The sequence below is a fragment of the Hyalella azteca genome, unplaced genomic scaffold, assembly GCF_000764305.2.
Source record: "Hyalella azteca isolate HAZT.00-mixed unplaced genomic scaffold, Hazt_2.0.2 contig980, whole genome shotgun sequence".
In the NCBI taxonomy this organism is placed as follows: Eukaryota; Metazoa; Arthropoda; class Malacostraca; order Amphipoda; family Hyalellidae; genus Hyalella; species Hyalella azteca.
Window position 1 is genome coordinate 53,811 of NW_025931313.1, and position 13,696 is coordinate 67,506.

At 40.9% G+C, this 13,696-nt stretch overlaps 1 protein-coding gene across 1 annotated transcript in view; it reads right to left on the reverse strand.

Moving 5' to 3' along the window:
* Positions 1–13,696, reverse strand: part of LOC108680034 (protein kinase C, brain isozyme) — a 74,069-nt gene that overhangs the window by 25,588 nt on the left and 34,785 nt on the right. Inside the window, exons 4-10 of the mRNA XM_018168798.2 lie at positions 11,709–11,822; positions 10,924–11,491; positions 8,483–8,641; positions 7,680–7,833; positions 4,896–4,995; positions 4,447–4,575; positions 925–1,080 (exon numbers count right to left, since the gene is read on the reverse strand). Coding sequence (XP_018024287.2) covers positions 925–1,080; positions 4,447–4,575; positions 4,896–4,995; positions 7,680–7,833; positions 8,483–8,641; positions 10,924–11,491; positions 11,709–11,822 — 1,380 coding nt within the window. The remainder of the gene's footprint in view (positions 1–924; positions 1,081–4,446; positions 4,576–4,895; positions 4,996–7,679; positions 7,834–8,482; positions 8,642–10,923; positions 11,492–11,708; positions 11,823–13,696) is intronic.

Here is a 13,696-nt window from a genome sequence, read left to right on the forward strand (position 1 = left end):
GCTTCTGTCGACCGCAGGCTGTTGGTGACAGCGGCTCACGTAGAGAAAAATATTCCTGATATAAATACCTGATATAGATAAATAGATGTAGTAAAAATATACCTCACATAGATACGTATAGACCTCAAAAAATATATAAACATGATTAAACTGTACATAACTGATTTAGGTATATACAGTGGGTGCAAAAAGCAAAAATTATCCGACACAAAGGAAAAACTTTGCGGAAAGGAAACATTAACTTTTACCAAATTGCAATTAATAAGTTAACATTTAATGATCTTGTTGTTGTTTTGCTATGATATTTGTATTTGCCATGCAAATTTAAATTAGAATTGCGTTTTTTATGTTATTTTGTTGAATAGGTCTTAATTAAATAAAGTTTGTCCTTTGTGTCGCATACTTTTCGCACCCATTGTACTATATATACCTGATTCAGATATATACCAGTCATATATATATATACCTGATGTATATAGATAGATCAGGGGTATATGAAAAAACATTTACCGGCGGCTAGCGCTTCAAGAACAAAGCGCAGTTAAGTTTATTGGAAGAAATCTTGAAGTTCATGTAGAATTTACTTGAATAATAAAAGATTTACTAAGAAAAATACCAGCAGCATCTTATAGCGGCCTTTTTAACGCACCTTTCTCTCAGCGAGCAGCACCTTATAGCAACCCTTTAACGCACCTTCCTCTCAGCGAGCAGCACCTTATAGCAACCCTTTAACGCCCCTTTCTCTCAGCGAGCAGCACCTTATAGCATCCCTTTAACGCCCCTTCCTCTCAGCGAGCAGCACCTTATAGCCTGTCTCTTATACACATCTAGATGTGTATAAGAGACAGGTNCAACACCTTATAGCTACCCTTTCACGCACCTTTCTCTAAGCGAGCAGCACCTTATAGCAACCCTTTAACGCACCTTTCTCTCAGCGAGCAGCACCTTGCCAAAGGACCCCTTTCCAAGCACCATCAACATGTTGAAGTCGGTAGCGCGGATCACGTCTCGCTTGGACATGTTCGACGGCACGTCGTTGGGTACAGCAGGCGCCACGGGACGCTTGTTGATACTCAGCGTCTGGGCGAGGTAACAAAGTTCATTATTGATATTTTTATTAAACAATATCAGTTAATAATGTCACTTTGAAGAAAGCAGTTAAATGGTGTGTGATAACAACACGCTTTCCCTCACCATTAACGGGCGTCAGAGTGTGATAACGAAAAGTTATTTTCTTTATATTTGTTATACATTATCAGTCTAGGTAATGCACTATAATAGTCGTTACTTTTACTAAAGAATATCAGTCGAGATAATGCATTATTGTGGCGTGTCATTACATAGCGCTTCCATCTTCAATAATAGGCGTCTGGTCGTGGTAAATAGCGTCTTAATTTCGTAACGCAAGGTTTACTTTTGTTGCCTTCATTATATAGGATCACTTTAGTTAAAAATATCAGTTTAAATATTGCAATTGAGTGGTGTGTGGTAAGACGCTTCCCTAAACCATTAATCGGTGTTTAGTAGTCGTAACAAAAGGTTCACTTTCGTGAGTTTTAGTGCAGAATATCAGTTTGAGTGATGCACTATGATGGCTTCATCTCACAACGTTTTCCATCACTATATATCAACGGAAATAGTGTGGAAGCTTGAATACTTTGTAACCTGTACGATTAGAGATTACTATCTTCAAGTTCACGGGCAATCGGATTTTAAATGAGATTATCAGATTATCATAAGCTATCAATCATATCATAAGCTATCATTATAGATACCTATACGTATTATAAATAACAATATGTTGAAGGAGTTGCGCAGGATTGTTTACTGACCAAATAATCTGCTTATGAAAAATATAATTCGGTGATGTTATTGAATTAAAAATATTGTCTCAACAGATTTTATTTTTCGAAATAACAAATACAACCATATTTTATCACAAATATTAAAAAGTTTATGCTATGGGGCATCGTTAGGGCATCAGATTCAGTATTTTATCAAATATTCATTAGGAAGCTTGGCATCACCGACAATAGTTCAAGTGAGGCATGCGAATTCATCATTTAAGTTGTCTTTGTTTTATTATTACACACCTGGTAACATTACTATCATTTTTTCTCTGGTATCGTCGCAAGTGTGATGAACTCTGTGGTGACATCACAGCCATGCTGCCTATGAACCATACCACACAACACTATCCGTTGTAATACATTGTATGTATTGTGCTTCAATATAACATGTGCTGGAATCCAACTCATGCGATTCCCATGACGCGATTCCCATGATGCAATTCCTAAACTGACGCCGCGATTCCTATGCCTTGATTCTAAAACTTACACGATTCCTAAACTTATGAGATTCCTAAACTTACGCAATCCCTAAAGTTACTCGATTCCAAAACTGATACGATTCCTATGACGTGATTCCCATTCAGATGCAAATTTCTACACTGACACGATGCCAAAACTGATGCTATTCGTAAACTGACGCGTAAACAGATAGTAAAGTTCCGGAAAAAGGGATTAAAATTTAACATGGATCTTAAGAGTCAGGAAGCTGTAAAAAATTCATATAAAATAATACACATAAAAGGATGACACGAAAAAAGTTGAAGTTACCGCTCTGAAGTGTAGATATAATTTAAAGGCAGACATAAAGTTTACATTAAAGGCATCGAACAATAAAGATAAGTAGGAGTCAATTTAGCGAAGTAGAAGCCAATGGAGCAAAGTAAGAGTCGATTTGTTAGGTAGGAGTCGATATAGTTAATTAGGAGTCGATATAGTTAAGTAGGAGTAGATATAGTTAAGTAGGAGTAGATACAGTAAAGTAGGAGTATATTTAGTTAAGTAGGAGTAGATATAGCCTACACAGTGATAGACACAACCGGCGCCTTAAAAATTACACGTTAAGAAATTACAATAAAAATAAAAACAAAAAGAAAATTTGGAGACAGTGAACATGAAAATGAACGTGAAAAAAGTATAAAGTGCAAGGGGGATAACCTATCTAGTCTCCGGAGAATGATCTAAGTGGTTCGTTGAAATATTATTAGTGCTATTATTATTATTATTATTAATATTATTATTATTATTATTATTACTGAAATTAAGGGAAGGGGCAGTCTTGACGAACTGAGGGACGAAGCATGCGTTGACATGAGACTGAGGGACGAGGTACGTGAGACTGAGGACGAGGTACGTGAGACTGAGGGACGAGGTACGTGAGACTGAGGGACGAGGTACGTGAGACTGAGGCTGGCGAGACAGAACTTGGTATCGCAACGTACACGTATCCGTAAGTTTATATACACCGGCAGTTACCTTCATTCTCTCTTCAGCTTCCGCCTCCTTTTGGTGTCAAAGAAAGCAAAAATTTACTCAACAACTTGAAGAAAATGCGAGCAGAATTTACACTCAGAGAAATGAGCAGACTTTGTCCAAATAGCGACGCACTTTTTGCTTTTGTGTGGATCATCCTGACCCAGTTTGGCTTGTCAGAAGAGCGTATCAGAGCTACGTGCAGGGAGTGTGTCACTATTTGGGCAATATGACTCAATTTTTATGAATTGAGAGGAAATAAAATAGTAGTGTAGGAAAAATAATTCAGGAGAAGGAATTTCTGATAAAGTTATAATAGAGACGAAGGGAAGGAAGCATGACGATGAGGAGAGCAAGGAGAAGGTAATGGAGTTCATCCATTTTAATGTCAGAAAAAGAGGCTAAACAAACCATTAAAAAATAAAAAATAAATCTTGCTGGTCGTCGTTTACTAGTAAAGTTTTATTTTCTTAGTCGCTTTACTGAAAAAACAGAAGCTGAACAAATGAATGCATGGATGTCAACTGCGAATTGCGCTTCTAAATGAGGTAAGATAGTGACTTAAGAAATCGTGTTTTTACGGCTACAATAACGGAATATTCGCGAGAGATACGAACTATTGCAACAAGCAAGAAAATAGTACAAAAGAAGCTACAAATGCGTACAGCATGTCGCCAAATGATCAACCTAGTTACCGCACAATATTATTTCAACACAGGACGTCAAATAGCAAGGTGAAAGTATATAATTTACTCAAAGGTTATTGAAGACATCAAAAAATATGTAAGATACAGCCGATTGAAGTTGATTTTACACTCTGTAAACCAATACATGACTCAGGCTGAGAAATTTCTGAAAGTAGGTATTATATAATTTAAAGGACTATTACGAAGACACCACTAAATTATGAACAAAGCCTCTTCTTGAACTCTCATAAGCTTTAATAACTGTGGGTAGGAATCACGAATATTTCCCTGAGGATCTCACCGAAGCGAAACTACCCTTACTCAAGCCTATATAGTACCATGAGGGTAGAGAACCTGAATTAATTCAAGTTACCATGAGGTACAAGTACCTGAACTCAAGCTCAGTACCATGAGGGTTAAGTACCATGAAGGCTAAGTACCTTGAACTTCTCCTTGAGTTTGGCGATGTCGGTGCCCTCAGGTGGTACCATGACGTTGTAGTACTCGCCCTCTTGGTCCGTGAGCAGCCTGTACCATCCGTCCACGGGGTTCTTGATGATCTCGCTCACCTACCATTCAGAAAATCATCACTGGTGATAACCATCACTGACGTAAACTATTTATACTTAAATTAGAAATTAAATCCCAATAAAAATTTTTTATCGTGCGGCCGTTCATCAAATTTTTTCAATTAATATGCATTCGAATGTCAATACAACGCAGATGAAGGATGTCCCTGCAAAGAGGGAAGCTAAATTTGAACAATATCATCTGTTCTCCCTTTTGAAATGCATTACCCCAATCTTTTTTTGGGGGGGGGGGGATTTTCTCTACATTTCGAAAGAAGAGATTTATTCCCCCTGCCCCTGATCCCCATTGGGGAACTCACCCCAAAAGAGAGGGACCCCATAAAGTCGTTGCGGGAGGTGCGGTCCCAGTCCCAAACTTCGATCAGGAGGCGCCTGTCCTTGTCTTCAGGCTTCAGCTCCCTAATAAAGTTCACAGTTTCATTTGTCATTCATATTGATATTCTTTACCTGTATAAACTATATATTATAATTAATACGGCTCTAACTACGTTATCATGCATGTATATAAATGATAACATAAGAACTGCAATAAAATATTTTGTTGGGATACCTGTACATATTATCTTATCTACTATCGCAATAAAGAAAATGCGTTAATTGTTCCGAGAAAATTCCACGGATTTTACTACGAGTATTTAAGTATCTCATATACAAAGAACCATTCCGAGGGGATTGAAACAATACCACAAAAGAAAGAGTTTGAATGGAAATTTCGAAATTTCGATTCAATCAACATTTTCACTGAAATGTACTTTAGAAATACAATGAATGTGAAGATGACAATATTCTACAATAAATATTCGATTATTTTTGGCAGATTGCCTAGGAAAATAAAAGTGTGCTGGATACTTAAATAATATTTTGGTACGCAAACATATGACAACTATCATCACGTCTTTGATCAAATACAAATATGAATAAGAACATCACAAATTTGATCAAATATGAATGATGTGTAAGCTGAACATATGCATCGGATATTCAAGATGACACAAACAACACGGTAAGTGTTGATAGGCTGTGTATTTCATTGAAGTTATTTTGAGTGCTTTTATATTCTGCTATAATTAAAAGTGTTCAAAATTAATTTGTTAATAAAGAGAACGACACGCAGCGGGAAGTTGCATGCAAGAGAACGCATTTGCAGTGCAACAGAATTGTTTCAGTAAAAGCTTGCAGACGGCGACATATGCTATGAAGAAAAGCTACATTTCAGATCGAAAAAAAGAAATCGAAACTGTGACTGTCTCTGGCAAACAAAGTTCGGCGAAACTGCGACTGTCTCTGGCAAACAAAGTTCTGCGAAACTGTGAAACAAAGTTCTGCGAAACTGCGACTGTCTCTGGCAAACAAAGTTCTGCGAAACTGCGACTGTCTCTGGCAAACAAAGTTCGGCGAAACTGAGAACGTTGTACGGAGTGTCATCATAGACGCGATGCCATCAATGTGCGATATCTCAAACCTTTGTATACATTACGCGTCCTCATTGTTATTCATACCTAAGGCCACGTGACGTGAGTCAACGTCAGCAGACCAAAGGGTAAACAGATTTACATGAGATTATCTGACAATATAAATTCCTCTTCACTGTTAAGTAACTTTCCCCAAATTTGCACAAGTGATCTAACTGCTAGACCGCGGGAATTTATTATCTCACAGTCGCTCGATAGGAAAGGAACTTCTGCAATCGCAATTCATCAGTAAACATCATGAAAAAGTTTATAAAGAATTCTTAACGCCTTGGAACTGAAATTACACCAAATCTTTCAGAATTACATGTTCTTCAATGCTTAAACAAAAATGAGCATGTTAATTAACTTATTTCAAAATTTCATGTGTTTCAGAAATAGAACTGTGCCTATAACCAGACTAAAACCAGAAAAAATTCAAACTTTGTCAGGAAAACTCGAGTCAGAAAGTTTTCAGCTCGACGAGGGCTGTTTTTTTAGACAAATTACGCGTGAGTCTAAATGGGCGGATTAGCTCGAGAAGAATGGGGTCATTAGCCACTTCTAATGGAATAATTTTAATGGAGTTAAAGTCTAGACGCTGGAGAATAAAATTACCCGGAAATTGGGGAGTTTTTCACAACAACACAAACGTCGGCCTTAGGGGCGGGCAAGCCAGATGTCTGACGTTTAATTAAATGTTTTATGATGAATCATCGTTGAATTAAAAGTTTTTGTTGAATCATCGTTGAATTAAATGTTTTCATGTTGAATCATCGTTGAATGAAAAATTTTCAAGTTTAATCATCGTTGAATTAAATGTTTTAATGTTGAATCATCGTTGAATTGAATGTTTTAATTATGAATCATCGTTGAATTAAATGTTTTTAGGTTGAATCATCGTTGAATTAAATGTTTTTACGCTGAATAAAGGTTGAATTAAATGTTTTTACGCTAAATCATCGTTGAATTAAATGTTTTTACGCTGAATCAACATTGAGTTGAATGTTTTTACGTTGAATCAACATTGAATTAAATGCTTCTACGTAGAATCTACCTCAATTAAATGTTTTCACATTGAAGTATCGTTGAATTATGTTTTTTTTCCTTTATATCAACGATGGAATAAATGTTTTATCCATTAATAGACGTTGAATTTAATGTTTTTCATGGTATAAACGTTCAAATAAATGCTTTTTCCTTGAATATACGTAAATTAAACGTTAATTCGCCGTCGTTCGCCTCGTGTAAAGCCTCTATAACGCGCACAAAGCGAACATAAAACTGTCTTTCAATTCTTTCTTTCGAAGCAATAACATGAATTGCAGTTGCAATGAAACATTTCATTCTACAAAAAAATGAAACATTAAAAATATATTTTTAATATCAAGCAAGTGGTTTTAAAAATATTTGCTATATTTTTTATATCAAGCAAGTGGTTTTAAAAGATTAGTGGTCAACAACCACAAAAAATGTTATAGGATACCACATGCACTCCGATCGAGGCCATTGCAGCAAATTAGATTTTCGTGGTAATTAATAACGATACACCCAGGATAACCGAGCGCAAATACAAAAAAGTTTCAATACAAAATAATAAATTAGTAGGGAGTTCCTCAAAACTTGTTTACTTACAGCGACAAGGTCTCGTTCCATACAGGATTGAGCGAAGCCTTGATGGTTTTGGTCTTCATCTTCTTAACGTCGGCGCCCGGGATGAGTTTGATCTTCACGTAAGGATCGGACAGTCCGTTGGGATCCATTGGGATCAAGTTGCGGGCCTCGATCACTGCAAAAATACGGACAGAAAAAATTAAACTACACACTGTAAGAAAAATCACCGTTAAACGGTCTTACCCGTGTTCTAGAGGCCGCCGACTTTCGCGTTTTTCATTCCGTTTTTATTTAAATTTAACACTAGAAACCGGTACAAAATCTGAAAAAACGGATAAATGGTTTACTTTTACGTGGCGGCCGGCCACTAGAATGCCGGTGAGACCGTTTTTCTATCGTTTCTTCAAACAGTTGCATAGTGAAAGTTCACAAGCTAAAAATTTCCTTGATATTTGCAATTAATTTAATCTTATGAGATGAGCTGAAGCCTAATGAGCAGCTCATTGTGACGATGTATAGCGTCATAGGGCCAACACTAACACATGCAAGTCATTCATACAAACACAGAAACGAGCATCAACAAACATGAGATAGCACAAGCACACAACTACCGTTGTGTGACACAGGTCCATACAACCTCGCCCATTTCGAGTCACACACAAATTAGTTAAATCGCTTCTTTGTTTTTTTTTACCGACGTAAACAAGACAATGCAGACTAGAAGAAAGCTTTCATTTACACGAAGTTTTTCACTATTTAAGAACGTACATACAATAATGAGCAATTATTCATTATAACACACAAAGCTACACAGCTATACTCACCCTCACACACAAGCTTGTTGTGTACACACTGAATCTTGAGGAGTATTCGGCCGCGTCGCTCTGTGTGGTCACATCCACACAGGTTCGGTACAGACTCCGTACAGCGCTTGTGTACATTCATGTTGCATGCTGATGAAAAAAATGTCCATTGAAACCATCCTCAAGATTATTTTTATTGGAAACACATGGTCTTATTAGCGTTCATTCAAAAATTTCATTCATTAATGATGTATTTTATACGGCCAATGTTCGTTGAATAAAAACAAAAACAACACAAACATTTAAAAAAACGCAGTTGAGCAATATTCGTACCAGCAGTATTAAATATTGCACAATAAATTAACTGAATTCGACAGCCGTCATTAAATTAATGCGTAAAATAATATATTTAGTTCAGCCTAAGTCGGCATGAGGTTTTTTTATGTACCTCTATAACCGAATAAGTTTCAAGCTATTCAAAATACATTTTCGATGAACGGCACAAAAAATCATTGCACGTACCAGGCAAAGAACGCATGATAGTGAAAAAACATTAGGAAAATGTTAGACAATATGCTAATAAAAACTTCGAATTTACTGGCGCAGTCGACTTAAGCTCAAGGCTATCTTATTACTTTTTATTATAATGTATTATTTTACCGGAGAAGCACACCATATTCATTTCACAGCATCAATTACGCCACAACAACATCATCTGGCCATGATATATAAGGGTACGCGGCAAATTACTTCAATTCAAAGAGAATAGATTGTAAACAAACCTCAAGCAGCCGACCATTGGCGCGGGCAACCACAAATACTGAAGCTTAGCTTTAACTTACCTTAGCAGACGGAAGAAGTGAGCGAGGGGAACAGAATTCCTGCATTTGCCATACCTTCTGCCCTTAAAATTGAGCAGAATTCACCGTAAATTGCGCGAAATTCACCGTAAAATGAACGGAATTCTCTGTATTGACACCACATTACCGGACAAAAGAAAGAAATGCGCGCCGGTTAGCGCTACAGCGCAATTGCAAGGATTAAAATTTTTGTTGGCTGTTAATCCAATCGTCGTGAATTTACCAAATCAAAATTCGAATTTAGATGATTTTCTCAGCCAGAATATAGCCGATGTTGGTCCAGTGTTGGTTTCATCCGAAACTTAATGAAAAAATAAATTTTTAACCTTAGAAGTAATAGTTGGCTTAGTGAAGAATTATTAGACCGAAAATCTTCTAACTAATTGCAATCAATCACACGGGCACTACAAAATCCACACTACTATGCAAATTGAGACTTTTACTAAAAACCAGCATTGAGGATCTCGTTAGGAAATATTAGCGAGATACTGAATGATGAATTACATTACAGTAGGAGTCGATATAGTTAATTAGGAGTCGATATAGTTAAGTAGGAGTAGATATAGTTAAGTAGGAGTAGATACAGTAAAGTAGGAGTATATTTAGTTAAGTAGGAGTAGATATAGCCTACACAGTGATAGACACAACCGGCGCCTTAAAAATTACACGTTAAGAAATTACAATAAAAATAAAAACAAAAAGAAAATTTGGAGACAGTGAACATGAAAATGAACGTGAAAAAAGTATAAAGTGCAAGGGGGATAACCTATCTAGTCTCCGGAGAATGATCTAAGTGGTTCGTTGAAATATTATTAGTGCTATTATTATTATTATTATTAATATTATTATTATTATTATTATTACTGAAATTAAGGGAAGGGGCAGTCTTGACGAACTGAGGGACGAAGCATGCGTTGACATGAGACTGAGAGACGAGGTACGTCAGACTGAGGGACGCGATACGTGAGACTGAGGGACGAGATACGTGAGACTGAGGGACAAGTTAAGTGAGACTGAGGGACGAGTTAAGCTAGACTGAGGGACGAGGTACGCGAGACTGAGGGACGAGGTACGCGAAATTGAGGGACGAAGTACGTGAGACTGAGGGACGAGGTAAGTGAGACTGAGGGACGAGGTACGTGAGACTGAGGGACGAGGTAAGTGAGTAAGTGAGACTGAGGGACGAGGTACGTGCTGTCTCTTATACACATCTAGATGTGTATAAGAGACAGACGTGAGACTGAGGGACGAGGTACGTGAGACTGAGGGACGAGGTACGTGAGACCTGTCTCTTATACACATCTAGATGTGTATAAGAGACAGAGGTACGTGAGACTGAGGGACGAGGTACGTGAGACTGAGGGACGAGGTACGTGCTGTCTCTTATACACATCTAGATGTGTATAAGAGACAGAGGTACGTGAGACTGAGGGACGAGGCACGTGAGACTGAGGGACGAGGTACGTGAGACTCAGGCTGTCTCTTATACACATCTAGATGTGTATAAGAGACAGCTGCAGACACAGAGTGAGATGGTCTGACAGCTGCAGACACAGAGTGAGATGGTCTGATAATGCGGTTCGGGATTCACGGCCCCCGTACTGCGGTTCACGGCCCCCACACTGCGGTTCACGGCCACCGCACTGCGGTTCACGGCTCCCACACTGCGGTTCACGGCCCCCACACTGTGGTTCACGGCCACCGCACTGCGGTTCACGGCCCCCACACTGCGGTTCACGGCCCCCGCAATGCGGTTCACGGCCCCCGCACTGCGGTTAACGGCCCCCATACTGCGGTTCACGGCCACCGCACTGCGGTTCACGGCCCTCACACTGCGGTTCACGGCCCCCACACTTCGGTTCACGGCCCCCGCACTGCGGTTCACGGCCCCCACCCTGCGGTTCATGGCCCCCGCCCTGCGGTTCATGGCCCCCGCCCTGCAGTTCACAGCCCCCGCACTGCGGTTCACGGCCCCCGCACTGCGGTTCACGGCCCCCGCACTGCGGTTCACGGCCCCCGACGCCCTGCGGTTCAAAGCCCCCGCACTGCGGCTCACGGTCCCCGCACTCAGTTCACGGCCCCCACCCTGCGGTTCATGGCCCCCGCCCTGCGGTTCATGGCCCCCGCCCTGCGGTTCAAAGCCCCCGCACTGCGGCTCACGGTCCCCGCACTGCGTTCACGGCCCCGCACTGCGGTTCACGGCCCCAACACTGCGGTTCACGGCCCCCGCACTGCGGCTCACGGCCCCAATACTGCGGTTCACGGCCCCCGCACTGCGGTTCACGGCCCCCGCACTGCGGTTCACGGCCCCCGCACTGCGGTTCACGGCCCCCGCACTGCGATTCACGGCCCCGCACTGCGATTCACGGCCCCGCACTGCGGTTCACGGCCCCAACACTGCGGTTCACGGCCCCCATACTGCGGTTCACGGCCCCCACACTGCGGTTCACGGCCCCCACACTGCGGTTCACGGCCCCGCACTGCGGTTCACGGCCCCCACACTGCGGTTCACGGTCTTCGTCCAATTTCGATCAAAGGCCATTTCATGCACCCGGAAATTGGCTGCCTGTCGTGGCGCGGCCAATTTTCTCGCTCGTTTCCGTGGCGTCGAGCGTCCGAAAATTCGGCAATGCAGCGAAATTGCGGCGAGTGGTAAAAAATTCGCGACAAATTCGTCTTAACAATTCGGTAACATTTTATGGTACATTACTGAAGTTTCGTAACGTGCTAAGCAATTTTTTTTTCGTCGAAAAATGTTGCGAAAATTTAAAGAAATCAACGATTTGATGACAATTTCCAAACAATAGTCCAACTTTGATCGAAAGTTTAAAAATACATTTAATATTAGGATAAAATGCGCAACTAAGATCGATCAATATTTTGTATATAAAATAAAATTTGAACTGAAAAATTCGCAAGAAATTTGCGTAGTCGACCAACCACATTATAATTTTTTTGAGAAAGACAAAAAAGAAAATTGAACAAGGATGATGGAAGACGGCCAAGTTATGCAATCCAAGAAATGAACGGATCATTTTTCGCAGACATTCTACACACAACAGGAGACTAAAGATGACGTGGCACCGATACACACTTTTTCTGGGCAAAACTGGGTCAGGAAGACTAGATTCTTGCAAGTGCAAAAGCGCATCACTATTTGGACAAAGTCTTACTCATTTCTGTGAGTGTAGTCTGGCCTTGATTTCCTTCTCTGGACCCAAGAACAAAATGTCCTGTCAGGTTTTTCTTCCTAGACTTTGACTCAAGTTATCGAGTATCTTTTTCTGTAATACTTGAATCTGACAGTAACGGACCATGTGGCATACCAGCTACTGTGTGGCATAGCCGCTACCATGTGGCATAGCCGCTACTGTGTGGCATAGCCGCTACTGTGTGGCATAGCCGCTACTGTGTGGCATAGCCGCTACTGTGTGGCATAGCCGCTACTGTGTGGCATAGCCACTACTAGTGTGGCATAGCCGCTACTGTGTGGCATAGCCGCTACTGTGTGGCATAGCCACTACTATGTGGCATAGCCGCTACTGTGTGGCATAGCCGCTACTATGTGGCATAGCCACTACTGTGTGGCATAGCCGCTACTGTGTGGCATAGCCGCTACTATGTGGCATAGCCGCTACTATGTGGCATAGCCGCTACTATGTGGCATAGCCGCTACTATGTGGCATAGCCGCTACAGTGTGGCATATAGCCGCAACTATGTGGCATATTCGATACTTTGTGGCATTCCAGCTAATATGCATTTCACCGTCCTAATCTGAACGTCAATAGCCGAAACGTGAGCGTATGAATAAGAACAGTTTATAATTAGTCTGCATTTAAATTTAAGGAGCGTCTAAACGCATTGCACGATAGCGTCACTAGCGGAGCAGCACAAGACGCAGGCAGATTCTTTTACTCAACATTTTGAAGGCTTTACTCACCTCATATTCACGCCAGATGTTGACACACCTTTTCCTCATGACTCCCGCCGGACTTGATCTCATGCTAATGACACACTTTATAGACTCACCTTAGACACTCACCATCCTCTAAGGCTCAAAATAATCACCAGTCATGAAGGTGAGTGAGATTCATCACCCATAACTGCACCTGGTGATGACCCACCTAGTCGCCGACGCTACATAGATTCATCACTGCACAGTCACCCTTTACTCCCCCCTCACATGCCCTCACTCACCCTCACATGCCCTCACTCTCCCTCACATACCCTCACTCCCCCTCACATGCCCTCACTCCCCCTCACATGCCCTCACTCCCCCTCACATGCACTCACTCACCCTCACATGCCCTCACTTCCCTTCACATGCCCTCACTCCCCCTCACATGCCCTCACTCCCCCTCACATGCCCTCACT